The 22,965-nt window shown below is 44.7% G+C and overlaps 2 protein-coding genes across 2 annotated transcripts in view; one reads left to right on the top strand and one right to left on the bottom strand.

Moving 5' to 3' along the window:
• The first annotated feature begins 4,268 nt into the window (after window positions 1-4,268).
• On the top strand, window positions 4,269-5,288 carry LOC308682890 (uncharacterized protein). The gene is made up of 4 exons (XM_081352861.1): window positions 4,269-4,540; window positions 4,620-4,752; window positions 4,854-4,925; window positions 5,051-5,288. Exons 1-4 carry the CDS (start codon window positions 4,468-4,470, stop codon window positions 5,106-5,108), a joined length of 336 nt encoding a protein of 111 aa, XP_081208987.1. The 5' UTR covers window positions 4,269-4,467; the 3' UTR covers window positions 5,109-5,288.
• A 15,270-nt stretch (window positions 5,289-20,558) lies between these two features.
• The window catches only part of vipr2 (vasoactive intestinal peptide receptor 2), a 31,557-nt gene continuing 29,150 nt past the window's right edge, over window positions 20,559-22,965 (bottom strand). Inside the window, exon 13 of the mRNA XM_081352224.1 lies at window positions 20,559-22,463. Within this exon, the coding sequence (XP_081208350.1) occupies window positions 22,290-22,463 (174 nt within the window). The 3' untranslated portion in view covers window positions 20,559-22,289. The remainder of the gene's footprint in view (window positions 22,464-22,965) is intronic.

The raw sequence follows: 22,965 nt of genomic DNA, 5'->3' as shown, positions 1-22,965 counted from the left end.
GTGGGCACATTTTCTACACTTGTAACATCATCGGCGTTATAGAGCAAATGCTTTGATGGCTCATATGTTTAGACGCTCATAAATACTCAAGCACCATCCTGTGAGATGCAGGTTCGCTTTCTGTATGTAAGAAAGCTGGCCGCGAGCTCGGAGAAGACAGCAGAAAAAATATTTTCTGCCGCCAGAGCCGGATTTGAACACGGTTCTCCAGTGCAGAAGCGTAAAATTCTGCCACTGAGCCACAGGGGCACACATGAGCTTCCAGTTGGTGCGAGCATATGACCGAGCGTCGTGTTTCGTTTCGGCGTTTGTTTGCAGGCGCGCGTGTATTAAAACAGGCCCGTTTACTGCAGTATTAGTATTTCCAGCCGCCTGAACTTAGAGGGGACTGAGAAATATGTATCCCGTGAGATGCGGGTTTGCTTTCTGTATGTAAGAAAGCTGGCCGCGAGCTCGAGAGAAGCAAGCAGAAAAAGGTTTTTCTGCTGCCAGAGCCGGATTCGAACACGGGTCTCTGGTGCGGAAGTCTAATGTTCTGCCACTGAGCCACAGGGGCACACATGAGCTTCCAGTCAGTGCGAGCATATGACCGAGCGTTTGTTTGCAGGCGCGCGTGTATTACAACAGGCTCGTTTACTGCAATAATAGTATTTCCAGCCGCCTGAACTTAGAGGGGACTGAGAAATATGCGAGGATTGGAGGAAGTCCGGCCTAAGCGGGACGAAAACACTCTCTCTTCCTCCTTTCGCCGGTGCTCGTGACGTCCGCTCTGATATCCCTTGAGAACGGCGCAGCTGCGCGGCTCGAACAAAGGGAGAGAGAGCGGGAAGATGTCATTATGTGCTGTGACATCGTTTGTTTGCAGGCGTGCGTGTATAACAGGCTCGTTTACTGCAATATAGATATTTCTAGTCGCCTGAGCTAGGAGGGGACTGAGAAATGTGTGAGAAACGGAGGTGGCCGGAGAGTGACGCGCGCGACCGAGACGCGGGGTAGCTTTCTTATAACGTAAAGGAAGCCAGCCCGTGACCGTCTACTTCTAACATCCCTTGTGAGCGGCGCCTTGCGCGGCTCGAACAGAGGGGGAGAGGGCGTGCGTCATCCGGGGGGGGGTAGCTTCCTTGTAACGTAAAGGAAGCTATAGCCCGTGACCGTCCGTTCTGACATCCCTTGTGAGCGGCGCCGTTTGCGCGGCTTGACAGAGGGGAGTAACCAGCTGGTCTGCTTCATCCCCTGAGGCGACGGCAGTGCGGGCAGAGGCCGGCCGCTGCGCGTCGGTGAAGGGCGGGGGAGAAGGAGAGAGCGAGGCTCGCGGGAGGGGCTCCGGCGAGCGCTCAGCTATAACCACCGGCTCGGAAGGCCTTTGAGAGCGGCGTTTTTTCTTACGCGGCCCGGAAGAGGCAGCCGGAGAAGGTGGAGGATCGTGAAACATGGCGAGTCGAGCCCGCAGGGTCGACATCGGCAAGTCCTCACACTGTTCGCAGCCGCCCGTGAAGGGCGCGGGCTGCGTGGTCGAAACCCAGGCAGAGAGCGCAGATCACGTGGCGGTCTCCGTCGCTGAGCGCGGCTCTGCACGAGCCACAGGATGAGCGAGGCATTTGCAACAACGCCTCGCGCTCTTTTAGATGCAAAGTGTGTCGCGGGGCGAACACACAAACACATACAACACAGAGCAGTAAAAGGATATATTCGCCGGATAGCGAAGCAGGCAGGGAAAGCTGAAGACGGCGAAGGCGGCCGGCGTCCTCAGGCTGAGATCCTCGGCGTGCTGGTCGCTTGATTCGACGGCGGCTTCCTCAGAGAGCAGCGATGCGTAGAGCTTCGCTGAAAAGACAGAAATCAGAGAAGCAGCCTCCGAGCCCTGTTTATATACGCTAAGCCACACCCCTTTTCGCGGGCTGTGACGCATTAAGCGCGCCAAGCGCGCTCATTGGTCGTGACGTCACGCCAAGGGCTCAGCGGTAGGCTGCTGCAGTTGCCGCAGGGCAGCCAATGGGCACGCTAGTAAGCTTGCCCTAGGTCTGCAGGCTGCCGCACTGCGTTGACAAGATTATAAAAATTAAGGATAATTTTTGGCTTCAGTATCTCGAGAAAGAAAGGCTTTCCCGTAGCGTAAGCAACTACGCAATACGAGAGAACCTCTCGTAAGAGAACTGTAAAAGTACTGAAAGAAGATCATACCGCCATGTTTCGGTGCTTAAACCAAATGTTCTCATTGTAATGTTAGTTAAGGTCACCTTGTAGCAACAAATGACCATCTTGTCACTTATAGGTGTTTGTAGGGTTATCTGACGCGTGGTTCCAAACAAATACACATCCAGTCCAATACTGCATTTATCTTCTTTATTTGTCTCAGTTCTGATGCTCAAACACATTGCAATCACCAGTTAGCATGTCCTTACATGATCCTGACATGGTCAAAAATTGTTTGCTTCCCCATTACACCTAACGTCTCTTGCGCTCTGATTACCTATACCCTAAACCCATACTCCACCCAGTGTTCTCCAGTGGAACTACAACAGACATTTAAATAGAGCATAATGGCTCTTACACACCTAATATAAAGTGTGACTGATCCAGAAGGTGATAAGAGAACAATGATGAAATCATCCACAAAACTAAATGTGCTTGCAATGGACAGGGAGCAGCCCGTAGTGATTGGAGACAACCATGGGAGAAGAAAAATCTAGTTTAAGTGAAGTAACTCAAAGAGTGTGTTTCACGAGTTCACACTTACAAATAAGTCCGAGGAGAGGGCTCCGGGCTCGGTATTCGGCCCAAACCCAGAGTACTCCCCCCGTATTCCTGGCTGTGGAAGGAACAAGCTAAGAGTGAGGTGTCGGGGTGGTGGAGGGATGCTGAAAAACTGTCAAGGAATGTAGGTGAGTCGACTGAGTGAATATCTGTATGCTTCCTCTCGTGCTGATGGGATAGACATGATGATTATGGCATTGTGATATTGAGTGTTGTTGCCACAGTAAACACCACTCAGTTACTTCAGAAAATGTACCTATTGTAAATGTAAATGTATCTTTTTGCAGCAGCAGCAGAGCTCAAAGAAATAAACCAGCTGAAACTCATGTGTTCTAGCTCCTGACTTCTACACTACCACTAACATCATCCATTAGTAACTACTGTAGCCTACTATTAGTAACTCCTGACAAGTCAGACAAGGAGTTTACACCTGCTGTGGTGGAGGAGGATAGCGCAGACCATCACCCGGAGCCTGAACCCCAAAGAAAGTCTGACCAGGTGTGTGAGCCGGCTACATCCGTACCAGTGGGAGTTTTGGTGGAGTTGGACACTGAGGAGGAATGGCTTATCAATTGGGAAACAGAGGTAGTGCTCCCCACCCTGTATCATCTGTGTTACCATCATCACCACTGGTCCTACCCATCCTTGAATCATCTGTGCCTTCATCACCACTGGTCCTGCCCAGCATAAGTCCAGTTTCATCGCCCTGTTTAGAGTCTGAGTTGTCTCTTCCCAACCTCCCTCTCCCATCTCCTTATCAAAATTCAGCCAGTCCTTCAATCAAGTCAAGTCACCTTTATTTATATAACGTGTTTTACAATACAGATTGTTTCAAAGCAGATTGATAACAGGAAAATAATGCAACAAAGTTTGTTTCCGCTGTACAGCAGATATAGAAGAAAATAGCTGAAGTAAATGCAGAAGCTCCGTCTTCGCTGGTTCCCTTCAGCCCCTTTTCTTTTCCCCTGATGCTTTGTTGTGTGGACAAGCCTCTGGTCTTACAGTCGTCAGCTTTTAATGCTTATTATAATGCTGCCTAAAATCAAGTGAAATTCACCTTTCTGCAATCCAGTTCCTCAAAGACACCAGTAACAGTAGCAGAAGCACACAGACGACAGATACTGATGATCACTGAATCATGATGACTGATATTATTTGTATCCTGCTGCTCTACATATTCAGTGATCTCATCTACACTCAGCAATACAGAAAATGCTGAAGATTATATGCATGACATTGCTGAATATGTTCATTTCATTGGTATATTTTAGCTATAAATGAAGTTTCGTTTTTGAAGTAAAATTATTTACCCTCACATCATTCCAAATCCATATGAATTATTTTGCCATCTCACTGACAGTGGGCATGACAATTTTTCCATGTGTAGCCCAATTTTTCCTGCCGTGTGGATAAATGTCAACCAGGTATTCCTAAAACCGAGATCACACCCTATACTCCCTATTTAATACATCAGACAATTTTGTTTAAATTCAATCAGTAATCATGCGTTTACTGAGTTTACTCAGAAATAAACTATACTGAAACCCACATGAAACAGAACAATGATGAAATCATCCACAAAAAATAAATGTGCTTGCAAAAGACAGGGTGTAGCCCAAGTTCCGCTTTATTGACTATTTAAGATAAACCAGCAAGTTTCTTGCATATATTCTCTCAGACACAAGCAGTGAGAGTTGAAGATCGACTGTGACAATGGAGACACAAAGGATCCTCATGAGGAGTTTGGCTGTTGTGGTTTTTGCATCTGTGATCTGGACTATAACAGGTAAAGTGCTTGAAACTGTTTGTATATTATTATATCTGATGGAACATTGCAGAATATTGAGGTTTACCTTGTTCTTCAGTTTCAGCAGATGCTGATGAGAAGCTGATAAAATGCTGTACTGCCGTCTCCAGACTAACTCGAGAACAGTTTACTGATCCTATCATCGGTTTCAGGCTGCTAAAACCAAGTCCTCCATGTGTGAAGGCCGTCATGTAAGAATCCCAGTTCTTCTCTAAAGAAAACATGTCATGACTAGAGATCAACAGCATCTGATGCTAGATTTCTGTTTTAACTTTTTCATTCTCTTTAACAGCTTTGAGACTGAACGAGGAGAGTTCTGTCTTGATTGGAGACAACAATGGGTGAAGGAGGAAATTCAGCTTTTGTAAGTTAAACCCAACAAGTGTTGTGAAACATACCTGACTTTGTAACAACATAATCTTATAAAGTGTTGCATATTTTGTATAGTATTCTTGTATTCATATTGTTTTGTTTTGCTTTGTTTTACAGGAGAGCTCAAAACAAACGCCAAACTTCCACGCCACCAACCAGCATCATCTATCAGTAAACTTGTAGTGGACTGACTGGGTTTTTCTAGGGTGCCAACTTATAAGTCTACTTATAAGTACAATTTTTCAATCTTAAAGTCAGTCCTACAGAGTATTCAGCTTGTTACTTTTTAACAGATGAACCCTGTTGAACAAAAGACAATAATATAACAGATAACAATAAACCAATTTGCATTGCATGGATGTTTTGTATTAATTTCACTCTCCTGCCTTAGAGGGATGGTTCAGAGTAAAATCAACCTAGGGTCCTTTGCACCATGACCCCGAGCCAAACACCCCCCACTAATAATTGTTGCAAACTGGTACTACCAACAAAATATTAGTGCATTCCTGGAACTGGGTGTCGTTACACTACATACTAATGCATCGCTTTCTGCCCGGACTTTTACGTGCTTTTCCAAAATCACGGAAGTGACCTCGACGTCCGGGTTAGCGGTAGCATGAGCCATCAGGCAAGTGTTATTTAAATAAACTCCTGATGTACTTACAAACTTTCCAATGCCTCGTTTTATGAGTACAGAACCTATTTGTACTTCTGTAGAAGTTTGGTACCATTCTGGGCATTATTAGTGTAATTATTCAAGTTCAGACACAACTTCAGAAGACATTATCTTTCTCTCAAAATCGTTCAATACTGTTTATGCATCAGTAAATCAAGCCAGTGACTAAAAGATCAACTTCACATCGTTTCTCTTAGCAGGATGAAAATAATCTTATTTAAACTGTTTAAATTATATACAGAATGCGATCAAAGAACGCTCCATTTCCAATCGGCCAAACTGTAAACTGATTAACTGAACCAATCCACATATTGTCCTTTCTAACAAACATCATGCATTAAAATAAGAAGATATAAACTCATTTGCAGTCTTGTGGTGAGAATTTCCATCTGTTGTTCTCTGAAATGATCACACACTTTCTGGACCGGCTGTGGTCTGTAGCTCAGATACAACAGCACATTTCACATTAGTGGTTCACTGTGGTAAAGCGCTATATGTGGTTATAAATGTACATTGTGACTGACAACTATGAAAAACAAGATGTGGTTGACGGTCACTAAACTATATGGTTGGCATTAAAAACATTTAGGATATTCAAAAGTCATTACCTAGACATCACCCACAAGCAAATGCACCCAAAGGTTTTACTTCTTTGTTTGTATGCACTTCTTTAGAAGTGTTGCTTTTTGCTTTTTTTAACTGTTTGTAAATTTCATCATAATAAATGTATCCATCAAGCCAATGTTGTTTAAAGTTTAGTCAGAATTTGGTGCTTTATGATGCCACAATCACAACAGGATCATTTGTTTTAACATATTCAGTGCAAATTCAATAACTTGTTAATGTGTGTGAGCGCAAGACATGTTAAGTGTATACAGAATTTTGAAATTATGATTTAACAAATATTATTCAGTGGTGTATAAATAACTTCAGTCAGTGTCCATTCCTCACGTCTCATCATAAAGTGACCAAACTTTATTTCACCCTGGAAAGCAAAAAGAACGAGAATGTGATCAGCTTAAAGATAACTGAATCAAAATCAGAGTCAGAATGAGCTTTATTCACCAAGTGTGCGCAAACACACGAGGAATTTATTCTTATTTATTTTTCAGGAGCTCTTACATGCATATTTACATTTATGACAAGAACAGAAAGAACATTTAAATAATACATATATATTATATATACATTAAAATATATAAATAATGTGATATAATGTGTAAATAATGTGAAAATAAATAAATAATGTGGTATACATCTGGAACAGAAGACTTGTGTACAGATTTGTGCATTATGTACTGTATGTACAGCTGTATAAATAAAATATATATGTATTTATACAATATCTAATTTTTGCCTCTCAAATATTGACCACTAGGAAACCTGCAAACTTATATTACAGCAGAAATGTATGAGAGATTCTGACCTGAACACTACTGTGAATCCAGTCCTGGTGCAGGTCATTAGTTCTTGCACAACCTTTAGAGAAAACAATTATACAAAAACATAGTAAATATAATGTAATCAGTGTTAGGTGTAATGCATTACTTTAAGATATTACTCTTAGTTTTTCAGAAACTTTATTACAGTTACTACTGATGTAATTGCATCAAATACTGTATAGACTATTCTATATAAAACAATAGTGGATTTAACATCTAATGTTAAAATGTAACGTAACCTCTCTTTAAATGGGGAGAAGAATCATTTAAAGAATAATTTATGCAATTTTATATTATTTATTAGAAAGAATTAAAAGAGTATACAGTACTTTTTAGAGAGAGTAACTGAATGTAATCAGATTATTTTAAAGCTGTCTGATGTTATCATGGAAATAAAATCATGTTTAAGTAATATTCACCTTTTTGTAGTCTTGTTGCTCTCCAACACACACAGACACTTGACACCAGTAACAGCAGGAGAAGCACACAGACGACAGGCAGCCACGGGCTGATACTGAGGATCACTGAATCATGATTTAAAATATCTCCAGTGCTCACATCTACACACACGACACAGAAGAATACAGATTTCTTATTCAGTTTGAGGTTTGATACATGCAAATAAACATAATGATACATAAGATGATGCAAATACATATGATAAAAATACACTAGAAAAGTGTTCAATGAAATAATCGGCGAAAAAATCTTACCTTCATAGTCCAGTTTTGTGCAGTGAGATCGCTCAGTCCTATAGTCCATACAGCAGAAGAGCATCAGATCAGTGTCAGTGATGTTCATCAGAAGCAGAGAGTGAGTGTTTGTAGGAGAACTGAGAGCTTTTATCCGTCCAGTGTAACTTGGGTGAATATTTGAGGGTTCTGGTTTAGAGTTACCTCCATACAGATATTCTAGTTTCAAAATTCTTACAAATGTTTGGTTTCCATTTGTAATGATCCAGGTAATCTCTGTATCATCTTTAATGCTACAGGGGAGAGTTGTGTTTCCTCCTGGATGAACTTTCACTGATGATCCTTCAGTGACAAGCATTAAAACACTAAAACCTGGAGAAGAAACAATAAAAAAAATGTCGATCAAAAATGTTTTGACGGTGATCCCTTGATGATCTAGATCATGGTCATTTACATTTTAATCATGTACGTCCAGTCCTGCTCCTGGAGGGTCACTGCCCTGCAGAATTGATGTCTAACCCCAATTTAACACCTGAACCAAAGTAATCAAGGTCTTCAGGATTACTAGAAACTTCCAAGCAAGTATTTTGAGAAAAGTTTAAGCTAAAAACTGCAGGGCATAGACGCTCCAGGACCAGGATTTGACACCCTTGATATAGCAGATGTTTTTATCCAAAGCAACTTACAAATAAGGAACATGACAAGTATATTACCATTAGTCAAAAATATGTCAAATTAGAGCATTTGTTTGCTTCTCAAATATAATTTCGCATACTCACTTAAAAACTGTCTTAGGATCATTTTCTCTCTCTCTCTCTCTCTCTCGCTCTCTCTCTCTCTCTTTGTGGTTTGTAGCCAAATACAATGAACATAACATCACAGTCACGATGTTAACACAGAAAACTGCAGTAGAGGATGTCACCTCAGGATGTCAGTTTACATTTAGAACTTGTAGATTGACAGTTCAGTCCAGTTTAATAAACGGATTGGAATCCTACCTTCACAGTACCTTACCTGTTTGAACTAATGGCCACTAGATGGCACTGTTTTAAATGTATTGTTTTCTTTTCACCACAATAAATATTCTACGGAGCCTATGGAAGCTTGTTTCCTCCACAGAATAAAAAATAAAAAAGGTAATTGTGACTTTTTATCTCGCAATTCTGTTTTTTCATCTCTATTTTTTATTTTTATCGAATTGTGTGATATAAAGTCGCAATTGTGTGTTATAAAGTCAGAATTGCGTGACACTGACATAAAGTCGTAATTGCATGTTATAAAGTCAGAATTGTGAGATATAACTTGCAATTCTGAGGAAAAAAAAACTGTCTTTTTTTTTCCTTAGAATTGGACTTTATAACTCGCAATTCCGACTTTATATCACTTCTGAGAAAAGATTTCAGAATTGCCTAAACTCGCAATTGCGAGAAAAAAAGTCAGAATTGCGAGTTTACATCTCTCAATTGCGAGTTTTTCACACAGGGCTCTGGTTTAGATTCTGGCCCATAAACATAAGCTTCAGAAATCAAAATCAGTTGTCACTTTATGATAACATTGTGATGTTCATCACTTGTAAGTTGCTTTGGATAAAAGCATGTGTTAAATGATTAAATGCAAATGATCACATATCCAGATCATGATTGTGATTGCCAAGTCAAGTGATTTCCATCAAAACATTTGGTCATCGAATCACAATTATTCATCTCGTTACAGTGTTTTAGTGCTTGTCACTGAAGGATCATCGGTGAAAGTTCATCCAGGAGGAAACACAACTCTCCCCTGTAGCATTAAAGATGATAATACAGATATACAGAGATTACATGAATGTTAAAACATTCATGAGTCGGTCTCAAGTCCAGAGAATAGGGACTCGAGTTCGAGTCCAGGACTCGAGTACTCCATCACTGCCCGTTACATCATAAGAAGAATGGTATCTACGCTAATGTTAGTCTTTCTGTTTATTCCGAGGTTTACTGAAGTCAGCCGGATCCGGGCCGTATCCAGATCAGATGGTGGATCTGCGCCTGGACCCATCCACGACGCATCCCTGAAGTGCCAGCCTCATCAGCCCTGTGAAGGCCTCATTGACACGACAGCACTGATCCTCAATAAACTTACCTCTATACCGGCGTGATGACTCCAACTTCCAACCAGATGGAACTGGATAATATTCTGAATGTTTTGATGCCTGAGATCTGCCTGAATCATAATCACACACTGTTCGTTCGTTGGCCAGTTCTGGCCCCCGACTGAGCCTGGTTTCTCCCAAGGTTTTTTTCTCCATTCTGTCACCTTGATGGAGTTTTGGTTCCTTGCCACTGTTGCCTTGGCTTTTGGCTTGCTTAGTTGGGGACATTTAATATTCAACAATATTATTGATCCGCCTTACTTAAGGTGGACGATGACCCAATTTTCTTCTAGAAACAAACTTTGTTGTATTATTTTCATGTTATCACTGTGAAGCTGCTTTGATACAATCTGTATTGTAAAAAGCACTATATAAATAAAGGTGACTTGACTTGACTTGACATAGACATACAGTAAACTACATTAAAAGCTTGATTTTCACCACAGGGGGACTTTAACACAATATGTGTTGGAATTAAAAATTCCAGTAGGGTGCTTTGAGTATGGTAAATTGACATGCAGATATACTGTAAATATACTGTAATACCAATAGAGGGGGGCAGAGAACACAGAATAAAGTCATAGACGAGCATTTTCCTAGAACGAGAGAGGAATAATTCAGACTTCTTGTGAGCATCTTCTTGCTGTTCTCCTTTGCTTTCCTTCCTTATATCAGCAGTTTAGGAAGCAGCTAATATGTTTCAATAACAGAACAAGAACTTATTCCCTCTGGCTTGAGGTATTCCTGTCTCAGGACTTTTTGTACCATTCATATCTGCCTCTCAGGAACTTTTAATCAGCAGATTAAAGCCAATACTCAGTAACACATCATGTAAATATTTTATTAAAAATATAGCTCTTGTATAGTTTAAAGTAGGAATAATATTCTCAGAGTACATCAGTTAATTGAATGATACATTAAAATGTTAAAATTCACACCCACACCATTGCTATTGTCCTTGGCAAATCTCATAATTCATACATAGCAACCTTCTGATACAGAAATATTCTTAAAAACATGATATGGTCTGGAGTGAATTCTGTTCCATCTGCTGCTGTGATCCATTTATAGTATAGACTCTCGCCCACCCAAACTTCACAAGCAATGCCAAGAACAATGTGGTAGACAAGAAAATCAAACTACACATCATTTGTCGTGTCATTAATCTGTGTGGTGACATGGAGTCTTTTTTCACCTGGCACTATAAGAACAATCGTCTCTTGTGGATTATTGCAACATCTAATCTAGTAGAACATCTATCAATTTCATTGCTCCACACCAAAGCTCCTAATTTGTGTTAAGCATTTAAGAAACATCAACAGCCCGTTTACTCTCTACCTCATGGATATTTTAGACCCGTCCCTGGAGACGGAGTTCAGAGTGTTCTTTTTTTTTCCTGGTCAGGAAATTCATTATTCAAGGTGTATAAACCCCCCATCTGCTGCCTGTCTGGCTTAAACGCTGTCCATCTGAGCCAGTGGAAATGTTTGACTCCATCACCTCACTGTAGCAGTGCCACAAACAGCACACACGTTCATAAATTCAACATCACCTGTTGTTGATCTGATATTTGTAATGTCATGCCATGTAGTAGGCTACCATGGTTTTTGAATAGGAATCGAGATAATGCCATGTTTTTTTTTTTGTTTGTTTGTTTTTTGATAATGTAACATTTTAATACTGTAGTTTTGTATATGTATGATGATAATGCCATGCTTTTTTAAATGTACCAAGCCAATACCACAATTTCTGTACTATCAAGGTATCATAGTATTATCATCTTATACTATAATGTACTGTAATGTAATGGTAAACAAAATCCATCTTCAATTTAAAATAGTATGTACATAGTTGGTGAAAAATGTTTATTATGACCGCCGCTAGCGTAGCTAGCGAAAGCGGTCATATAGGGATTGTCAAAGTTTTTTTTTTTTTTTTTTCGTCACCTTACTGAATTTTTCGTCAACGATACCAGGGACACCGAAGCACCGGGGAACATGAAATTTGGTGGGCATGTAGCCCCACTAGACTTCTAAGGAAAAATTTCGTTTGGTCCCCGGGGGCCACTCCCCCCCCCGCGCTGGGCCCCCCCAAACCCCAAAAAATGCAGTTTTTCCTAAATAACTACCTGAACCGTGGCACCGAGGATGAAGAAATTTTTATGGTATGTTGGTCTACTAGACTTTTACGGAAAAATTTCGTTTGGTCCCCGGGGGCCACTTCCCCCCCCTGCGCTGGGGCCCCCGTAAATTTTTCGTCAATGATACCAGGGACACCGAAACACCGGGGAACATGAAATTTGGTGGGCATGTAGCCCCACTAGACTTCTAAGGAAAAATTTCGTTTGGTCCCCGGGGGCCACTCCCCCCCCGCGCTGGGCCCCCCCAAACCCCAAAAAATGCAGTTTTTCCTAAATAACTACCTGAACCGTGGCACCGAGGATGAAGAAATTTTTATGGTATGTTGGTCTACTAGACTTTTACGGAAAAATTTCGTTTGGTCCCCGGGGGCCACTTCCCCCCCCTGCGCTGGGGCCCCCGTAAATTTTTCGTCAATGATACCAGGGACACCGAAACACCGGGGAACATGAAATTTGGTGGGCATGTAGCCCCACTAGACTTCTACGGAAAAATTTCGTTTGGTCCCCGGGGGCCACTCCCCCCCCGCGCTGGGCCCCCCCAAACCCAAAAAAATGCAGTTTTTCCTAAATAACTACCTGAACCGTGGCACCGAGGATGAAGACATTTTTATGGTATGTTGGTCTACTAGACTTTTACGGAAAAATTTCGTTTGGTCCCCGGGGGCCACTCCCCCCCCCCCCCCCCCCCCCCCCTCCCCCGCGCTGGGGCCCCCATAAATTTTTCGTCAACGATACCAGGGAAACCGAAGCACCGGGGAACATGAAATTTGGTGGGCATGTAGCCCCACTAGACTTCTACGGAAAAATTTCGTTTGGTCCCCGGGGGCCACTGCCCCCCCTGCGCTGGGCCCCCCCAGACCCAAAAAAATGCAGTTTTTCCTAAATAACTACCTGAACCGTGGCACCGAGGATGAAGAAATTTTTATGGTATGTTGCTCTTAAGGGTCCACATCAACCTAGCCCATAATCACTCATTTGTGATTTGCGCCCCTCCCATAAAAAATGAAAATGCAATATTATTCTGCTTTAATCACCCCTATCTTCAGTGGAGATGTTCAGAACTGCATCATATTTCATGTGTATGATTAACTTGACATCCTCTGGGGGTATCCTCTGCTAAGTTTCGTAGAATTTCATCCATGGGGGGGTATAAAATAAATTCATTTATGTGCACATTTAGTGACTGTACACTCATCGGCCTGTAGATGGTGCTGTTGAGCGAAGGGTTGCTGGTTTAGGTGTCACGTTCCACACAAGGAAAGAAGCAAGATAGATCCAATTGCAGTTGGGTGAATTTATTTAAGGGGTAATCCAGAGTCGTAGTCAAAAAACAGGCAGTGTTCAAAATCCAGACAGGCAGCACGAAACAATAACAGGCTCAGAGAACACAAGAAACCGACACGGTGTGACATAAACAACGATACACACAGAACATGGAACAAACAGGGCATTAAATACATGAACAGACGAGATGACAACGAGATACAGCTGGGTAACAGATTACAAACACCTGGGTGAAATAACACAGACTGGAATTGTGGGAAAGGTAGTTCCTGTGAATGACTCCGTGGGGAAAGGAGGACATCTAGTGGATACCCGGGGAAACACCACCAGACACTGTGACATGACCCCCCCTCTACGGAGTGGCTCCCAGACACTCCAAGACAGGACACGGAACAATACAAAAGTTCAGGAGGGAGGTGGCACGGTGGAGGATCAGGGGGAGGGACGGGGGGCCAGGTCCATGAAGGGAAACAGAGACAGGGGGTAACAGACTCAAAGGGGGCCAGGGTGACACAGACAGTACATCGGGGAAACAGAGTGAAGCAAACAGTCCCTCTGGTGGCCGGAGCGAAACAAATAGTCCATTGGGCGGCCGGGGCGAAGCCAACAGACCATCGGGCGGCCGGGGTGAAGAGAACAGTCCATCCGGCGGCCAGGGCGAAGAAACCAGTCCATCCGGTGGCCGGGGCGGAGACTTTTCCTCAGGCGGCCAGGGCGGAGATTTACCCTCGGGCGGCCAGGGCGGTGAAGACCCCTCGGGCTGCCACGGCGGTGAAAACCCCTCGGGCTGCCACGGCGGTGAAGACCCCTCGGGTGGCCACGGCGGTGAAGAACCCTCGGGCGGCCACGCGGTGAAGAACCCTCGGGCGGCCACGGCGGTGAAGACCCCTCGGGCGACCATGGCGCAAGAACTGGAACAGACCTCAGCGGCCCAGGAACTGGAACTGGCACCAACGGCTCAGGCACTGGAACTGGCGCCACCGGCTCAGGCACTGGAACTGGCACCACCGGCTCAGGCACTGGAACTGGCACCACCGACTCAGGCACTGGGACTGGCACCACCGACTCAGGCACTGGGACTGGCACCACCGACTCAGGCACTGGGACTGGCACCAACGGCTCAGGCACTGGAACTGGCGCCACCGGCTCAGGCACTGGAACTGGCACCACCGGCTCAGGCACTGGAACTGGCACCACCGGCTCAGGCACAGGAACTGGCACCACCGGCTCAGGCACTGGGACTGGCACCACCGACTCAGGAACAGATACCACCTGCCCAGGAACAGACACCACCGGCCCAAGTGTATACGTAGCCCACACATACCACATGGCTGTGGCCATAATGGCCAGTGTCGCGATCACTGAGTGCTCAGGAACAGACGCCACCGGCTCAGGCTCAGAAACAGACACTGGCTCAGGCTCGGGAACAGACACTGGCTCAGGCTCGGGAACAGACACTGGCTCCGGCTCGGGAACAGACACTGGCTCCGGCTCGGGAACAGACACTGGCTCCGGCTCGGGAACAGACACTGGCTCCGGCTCGGGAACAGACACTGGCTCCGGCTCGGGAACAGACACTGGCTCCGGCTCGGGAACAGACACTGGCTCCGGCTCGGGAACAGACACTGGCTCCGGCTCGGGAACAGACACTGGCTCCGGCTCGGGAACAGACACTGGCTCGGGCTCCGGAACAGACACTGGCTCGGGCTCCGGAACAGACACTGGCTCGGGCTCCGGAACAGACACTGGCTCGGGCTCCGGAACAGACACTGGCTCGGGCTCCGGAACAGACACTGGCTCGGGCTCCGGAACAGACACTGGCTCGGGCTCCGGAACAGACACTGGCTCGGGCTCCGGAACAGACACTGGCTCGGGCTCCGGAACAGACACTGGCTCGGGCTCCGGAACAGACACTGGCTCGGGCTCCGGAACAGACACTGGCTCGGGCTCCGGAACAGACACTGGCTCGGGCTCCGGAACAGACACTGGCTCGGGCTCCGGAACAGACACTGGCTCGGGCTCCGGAACAGACACTGGCTCGGGCTCCGGAACAGACACTGGCTCGGGCTCCGGAACAGACACTGGCTCGGGCTCCGGAACAGACACGGGCTCGGGCTCCGGAACAGACACGGGCTCGGGCTCCGGAACAGACACGGGCTCTGGAACAGACACTGGCTCGGGCTCCGGAACAGACACTGGCTCGGGCTCTGGAACAGACACTGGCTCGGGCTCTGGAACAGACACTGGCTCGGGCTCTGGAACAGACACTGGCTCGGGCTCTGGAACAGACACTGGCTCGGGCTCTGGAACAGACACTGGCTCGGGCTCTGGAACAGACACTGGCTCGGGCTCTGGAACTGGAACAGACCTCACCGGCTCTGGAACAGACACCACCGGCTCAGGAACAGACATCACCGGCTCAGGAACAGACATCACCGGCTCAGGAACAGACACCACCGGCTCAGGCATAAAAACTGGCTTCAGCTGGGCAGACGTGACGTGAACAGTCCCCGACTGGGCAGGCGTGACGTGAACAGTCTCTGACTGGGCAGACGTGACGTGAACCGTCTCTGACTGGGCAGACGTGACGTGAACCGTCTCTGACTGGGCAGACGTGACGTGAACAGTCTCTGACTGGGCAGACGTGACGTGAACCGTCTCTGACTGGGCAGACGTGACTTGAACAGTCTCTGACTGGGCAGACGTGACGTGAACAGTCTCTGACTGGGCAGACGTGACGTGAACAGTCTCTGACTGGGCAGACGTGACGTGAACAGTCTCTGGCTGGGCAGACGTGACGTGAACCATCTCTGACTGGGCAGACGTGACGTGAACAGTCTCTGGCTGGGCAGACGTGACATGAACAGTCTCTGGCTGAGCAGACGTGACGTGAATAGTCTCTGGCTGGGCAGACGGGACTTGAATAGGCTCGGCGGCGGCCATCTTGTCCGAAGACACAGACTCGGCAGGTGTGGGCGGGGGCGGTAGGACGAGCAGCTCGGGCACAACGGCGAGCTGCTCGGGGACGACCTCCGGGACGACGACGGGCTGCTTGGGGACAGCCTCCAGGTCATTGGAGAGGCCCGAGGTTTTCCTCCCCCTCCGCCGTCTTCGATGGTGAGGTGCTTGTTCAGGTCTGGACGGAATTAATGACTGATGGAGCTCCGGGCTGGGCAGCGGCGATGCATTCTCTGGGCTGGGCAGCGGCGATGCATTCTCTGGGCTGGGCAGCGGCGATGCATTCTCTGGGCTGGGCAGCGGCGATGCATTCTCTGGGCTGGGCAGCGGCGATGCATTCTCTGGGCTGGGCAGCGGCGATGCACTCTCCGGGCTGGGCAGCGGCGATGCACTCTCTGGGCTGGGCAGCGGCGATGCACTCTCTGGGCTGGGCAGCGGTGATGCACTCCCCGGGCTGGGCAGCGGCGATGCACTCTCCGGGCTGGGCAGCGGCGATGCACTCTCCGGGCTGGGCAGCGGCGATGCACTCTCCGGGCTGGGCAGCGGCGATGCACTCTCCGGGCTGGGCAGCGGCGATGCACTCTCCGGGCTGGGCAGCGGCGATGCACTCTCTGGGCTGGGCAGCGGCGATGCATTCTCGCTTGGAGATGAAGGCGAGGCAGGTGTATCCCATTGGCTACGATGGTGTAGATACCTAGTAAATCCCCAAAAATCAAGGATCTCCACCCCCTTCATCTCCCATTGCGGCAACGGGTCATCCAGACAGCGATTAAAAAGGTCCTTCAGGATTGCATCATTATAGTTCATACCTCTAGATAGAGTCCAAAAGGTTTGAGATAAGCAACTCACTGTTTGACCCTGCTGGCGTAGGGCCCTTAAATTTTGGATTCTTCCCCTCCTCTCCTTCACAGTGGTGGGAGGAAGGATACGAACCCCCGTACTGCTGGATCCAAACATGGGTGTATCGTTCTGTCACGTTCCACACAAGGAAAGAAGCAAGATAGATCCAATTGCAGTTGGGTGAATTTATTTAAGGGGTAATCCAGAGTCGTAGTCAAAAAACAGGCAGGGTTCAAAATCCAGACAGGCAGCACGAAACAATAACAGGCTCAGAGAACACAAGAAACCGACACGGTGTGACATAAACAACGATACACACAGAACATGGAACAAACAGGGCATTAAATACATGAACAGACGAGATGACAACGAGATACAGCTGGTTAACAGATTACAAACACCTGGGTGAAATAACAGACTGGAATTGTGGGAAAGGTAGTTCCTGTGAATGACTCCGTGGGGAAAGGAGGACATCTAGTGGATACCCGGGGAAACACCACCAGACACTGTGACATTAGGATGATACTGTCACACACACACATGCAGGAATACAAACAAACGCAAGCATGCACACACACTGACATCCACACGCACAGACACACACCCATACACACACATACAAATCCACATGCACAGACACACACACACAAACACACACGCGCACACACATGTACGCACACATACATACACGCACAGACACACACACACACACACACACACACACAGACACACACATACACAAACACACACACACACACACACACACACACACACACACACACACACACACACACACACAGACAGACAGACATGCACATACTACTACTTTTTTTAGGTATATACATAAACACGCAATACAGCCAAATTACTCCACGTCATTTATTTTTGTGGAAAGCCAGTGCAGGCCTAAGCGGCGGTCATATTTTGTACCGCGATGCGGTACATCTAGTTGTTTTTGGATTTGGCTTTTTTTTTAGGCATCAATATCAGCATATAAACTCCTGACTCACCTGGGCACGAACGTCCACTCAAAAAAGACCAGTTTCTCAGTGAGAGGTTTCTGCTTACAGCAGGAGATATCGATGAGGCCAGCCTGAGCTCCAGAGGAGAACAGGATAGAACAGAAGGAACTCCTCGCTGTGTGGCGACATTGACAAGCAGGGGGCAAATGCAAAAGTACAGCTGTTCCTAGTGGACAACATGTTTTCAAAGACTCCCAGACATTGTATGTGTGAACAGGGGTCAGTGAGCGGTCATGGCATCCCAAAAGGCCATTTCAATCCTTCTAAAGCTTATGCCACCCAATTACAGATACCAGTCAGCAATTTACATGTGTACATTTGAAATGCCTGTCTATTTCCATCTGATGCAAGGATTCTGAAAGCAGATTCGCAGTTCCCAAGAGTATAGTGTGTGGAGGTTTCCACTTCACTGGCTTTTGAGCACACGGTTCTAACTGTTGCCACATCCACAGGCTGACAACTCAGCTCTTGTCACAGGATTGGATGCATGTCATTTCAGCCTAATACCCATGTCAAATGAGTTAGCTGAGGCACAGCGGTCAACAGCGGTGATAAGTCGGGACGAATCGTGATGGATCATTGCCAATGTGAAGCATCTGGAGATTTTTTGGGTGAAGGGATAAGGCACAGGTGTTCATTAGCAAGTCAGAAGCATTTGATGTTGTCTAATGTAGGCAAATAACTTTCACTTTGCTAATTTTCTTAAAGTTGTGACAGGAATACATTAGCACAACATTTACAAATTCCATTACAAAACTGTGGCTATCAACTGGCTTATTTTAAACTTTTATCAAGAAACTCACTGAAAATAATAAATGAAAGCTAAATCGAAATATTTACAACAAAAAATGACAAAAGCACAAGCTTCACTTTAATTCTGAACATAAAAAAGCTAATCACAATTATGACAGGCATATTGTATGTGATTTTCATGTGATTTGGGCTAAGAAAGGATTCTTTCATGAGAAATGCTAAGCTGTTGTAGTGATTAGCTTATTCTAAAATGCTACAAACATCATATTTCTGCTTCATCATATGACCAAAATCCCCATAGGTTATTACAAACACTCGATGATGGTTTAAAGTGAGTTATGAGTAAAAGCATAGTATTAATCCCAGGAATTGTCATGGGATTAGCTTGATGCTAATTGTAGCTATAAGCCACCTGTTACCAGACACGATTATATTTCATTATGTATGTTGTCAAAAGAATTCACATAAGGTCATAAGACAATGTTTTGATTTCTAGAAAGTATTTTGAAAATGGTGGGTATGTATATCTGGATCAAAGTGGATGGGAAAGTTATATGCAGTAAAACGATTTCAGTAAGAATATTAGTTACCTGGGCAGTAATGCATTACTAGTGATGCAATACAGTAATACAATGACTTTTTGCAGTAACTAGTAGTGTAACTATTTAAGATTTCAGTAATATTTCAGTTACTAATAAAATAGCTGGTTACAACATAACTTTTGTTGCTGCAACCCCTAGTGACTTGAAATCAAACAATCCAATCACTCCTAGATCACCATGCAAGAACACTGTTGTCAAATGTAAGTTGTGACATTACTCTGTAATTAGTTACACTACTAGTTACTGCAAAAAGTAATTACATTACTGTAACACTTTACTAACGCATTACTGCCCAACACTGAAAATAACACTGGTTGGATTGGACTGGTTGGATTGAGCAAAAATGATTAGTTAATTGCAGGAAATCGCTTGCAAACACTGCTAATGAGCAAAGGGCAGGAGGCCTGAAACATCTCTGCCATGGCAGTGTGCCATCCTTTATTCCCTAATCTTCATTCAAACAACTGTTACACTGAAGGCTGCGAAACTCCATAATCAGGCTGCGTGAATTACCGTGAAATTTAATTTGTGACATTCTGTCAGTTCAATTGTTTTTACGGAGTTGATGGCACATCTAAACGGGTCTGCTTAGGAAAAATAGTGAAATAACATTCTGCTAGGGTGTTGCATGAAGAAACAGTGTGGATGTGGAAGTCAGCAATCTGAAAATGAGAGGTGTTATTCACTGTTTTTCTCTGTCTTCAAGGAGGAGCATGTTCACTCCTTTTTGAGCATACAGGAAGGCGATAAGACAACAGACGGCAATAGAACAGGAAATGAGTCAAAACAACATCATCTGTGTTTGATATAATCTGTGTTGATGGTGAAGCTGATTTGTTGATCGGCAAGGGAGAAGTGTAATCGTATTTCACTGCTCCTTTTTTTAGCATCCCATTTATCGTTCCCTTCACAAACCGGGATCATACAAACAACCTTATCTACAATATCGACATCGCACGTCTAAATTATTTTGCCGTATTAAGTAGATATCAATTACGGCAGTATGAATCGCTGGTAGAGTTAGAATAAGTGGTGAAAATTAATTTCAAATTAAATCAGCTAAATAGTGATTAAAACAGTGACTGAATACAGTTTAAAAACGTCCACATTTAATGAAAAATCTCAATACAGTTTACAAGAAACATTCAGCAAAAATGTAACAATTGCAAAAACTGAGAACAACTTTTCAATGAAAACATTGCAGACGGTTAAATATAATAAAAGAGAAGTGCACAACGTTATTTACATCATGTCAAACACGCTAGATTCTTCACAGAGGCATACTGTCCTCCACAATAAACAACGGAAACCCTCCTTCAATATTTCGTTTAGACAACACACAATTCCTTTCTGCCAGGTCTAATTAAAGCTCCATCTTTTCTTCTCCCTCTGACAGTCTGATAATGATGCTGAATGCCCCTGCCCATGGCATCTGTGTCACTTTAGATGAACGCAAGCTCGCACGTGGTGTCCCGGGGACCTTTCGCTCTTCAGGCCCAGCTGTAAGAGATCCGATCTCCTCTCCAAGCCATTGTGGAGTCTGTGGACCGCACTTCCCAGAATCTGTTTGCGACAATAACGCAGAACGCAGCTCGCACTGAAATGTCACTTTCAAACTCGCTGTGTTTTGTCAGCTCACTTGACCTAAATCTGCGTCCAACTGTCTGCTAGATTAATTATCTGTTTTTCAGTTGAATGAAAAGAGCACAGGCAGCAGGATTCATTGCAGTGAACAATTCCCCAACCCCCCTGACAATGTGAGGCAGAGCAACACAAAAGTGAAATAATCAAAAACGCCGTCAACACTTTCCATTGAAATGACTGATCAGTGGGATACGAAATAAAAGAGTTTGCGAAGTAATAACAGTGAGTCGCGTTTGGTTTATCGCTGGATCTTTTTGTAGGCCAACTAAATATTTATGCCACATACTCATTTCGTTCATAAGACTTTACTGAATCTCCTCGCATAATAACGAAGAAATGAATTACATTCACATGCTAGAATATATGTATCCTGGAAAAAGTCTAATCTTATATCTGAGAGAGCTCATACTGTGGCTTTTCTCCAGAAGGTATAAAATTAATCCCAGGGGTCGTATAATGACAAAATGGCATTGTGTAATGCTGCAGACACAAGAACAGTTCAATATCAGAGCAAGAATTTTTGCTTTTTCTTACAATCACCACTTTTTGTTTGAGTGAACGACTGTCTTTTCAGTGTAGGTCAGTGTCCGTGTGTATCTGAAGAAAGACATATTCTCCTGAAATAAGTCCGAGGCTAATCTGGACGCCTCCAGCGGTAATGTGCTCTTTGTGAAAACCTCACATCTGAGTTTGGTATAGAGGTGACCCACTTCTTGAATTCATCCAAGACCAATGTTCTTCGGGTGGCGGCTGTGTTTTCATGTGTTGATAGCATGGCACAGCGTCTCCATGAGTCTAAGAAATTTCCTGTGGGTCTTAAGTAGCATTTACATAACACTATTATATAATCTGACCCTAATGCTATGAAAGTGTTTACAAAAGAACAATATATATTGTGATCAGAATGATAGTTTTTAATGCATCAATACTCTCACTCAGAGGTTTGGTTTAACGTTATTTTGGTAGGCAAGCAAGATTTTGCATTGAACTGACAACACACTCATGCCTCATGGAGATGCTGAATCCTCATCATGTCTCCTGCATGTCAATATCATGCTTCAGAAAGCCTCGTCCTCTTCAGCGTAAAGCTTTTGAAAAAGAAAACGAGTTGTTAGCTGAGGGGCAGTGAACTAAGAGCATGATTCATATAGCGCCGCTTCTGTTCTTGGGATGTCTCACACCACGGTGGTCTCAGTCTGTAGGAAAGACTGGGCTCTGGAGTTACGATGGAATTGGGCCATGTTTTCCGTGCCATTTCTGGATATGGACGAACTGTGCAGACGGTAGTCACGGCCGATGTAACGCTTTAAACGCAAACTCCGCCACTTTCTCTTGAGTTCGCTCTGGACCTGCAGAGCAGTCAAATATAAAAGCCAGTATCATTAGCACAGCCACACTACCACAGCGTGGTAAGTCCACATGAAATCAAAATTGAATCAATTTATTTACTCAATACACATTCCTTGACTCAAACAAAAATACTTGTCTTTGTAATTTATTCATCACAATGTAATTACTTGCTGCTCCACCTTTGAAAAAACTGTCACCAATCCTTCTTATTTTTTTCTTTTCATGATTCAATCAATCCCAAATTGATAATATAGGGTCCAGCTTGCATTTTTTCTTTATGTCATAAAGAAATTACATAATTGGCTGGTTTCACAGACACTGCTTAAGCAAGTCCCAGACTAAAATGCATGTTTGAGCTGTTTTAACTGCAACTTGCACTGACATATATTAAAATAACCTAAGCCCTGTCTGTGAAACAGACACCTATGTGTTGTGAATGTTTCATATTGACTTTAACTAGGAAGGAATACTACGGCTCTGTTCCAAAACCTAGTGAGCTGC

This window comes from Scardinius erythrophthalmus (genome assembly GCF_964197995.2).
Source record: "Scardinius erythrophthalmus genome assembly, chromosome: 22".
In the NCBI taxonomy this organism is placed as follows: Eukaryota; Metazoa; Chordata; class Actinopteri; order Cypriniformes; family Leuciscidae; genus Scardinius; species Scardinius erythrophthalmus.
Note: the sequence above shows the minus strand (reverse complement) of the source record. Positions and strands in the feature narration are given on the sequence as shown.

Bases quoted from the DNA above. Each gene is read 5' to 3' on its own strand.
- LOC308682890 (XM_081352861.1), top strand. From the start codon at position 4,468: ATGGAGACACAAAGGATCCTCATGAGGAGTTTGGCTGTTGTGGTTTTT. The intron at 4,753-4,853 runs GTAAGAATCCCA...TCTCTTTAACAG, and splicing joins CCATGTGTGAAGGCCGTCAT to CTTTGAGACTGAACGAGGAG. The intron at 4,926-5,050 runs GTAAGTTAAACC...TTTGTTTTACAG, and splicing joins AAGGAGGAAATTCAGCTTTT to GAGAGCTCAAAACAAACGCC.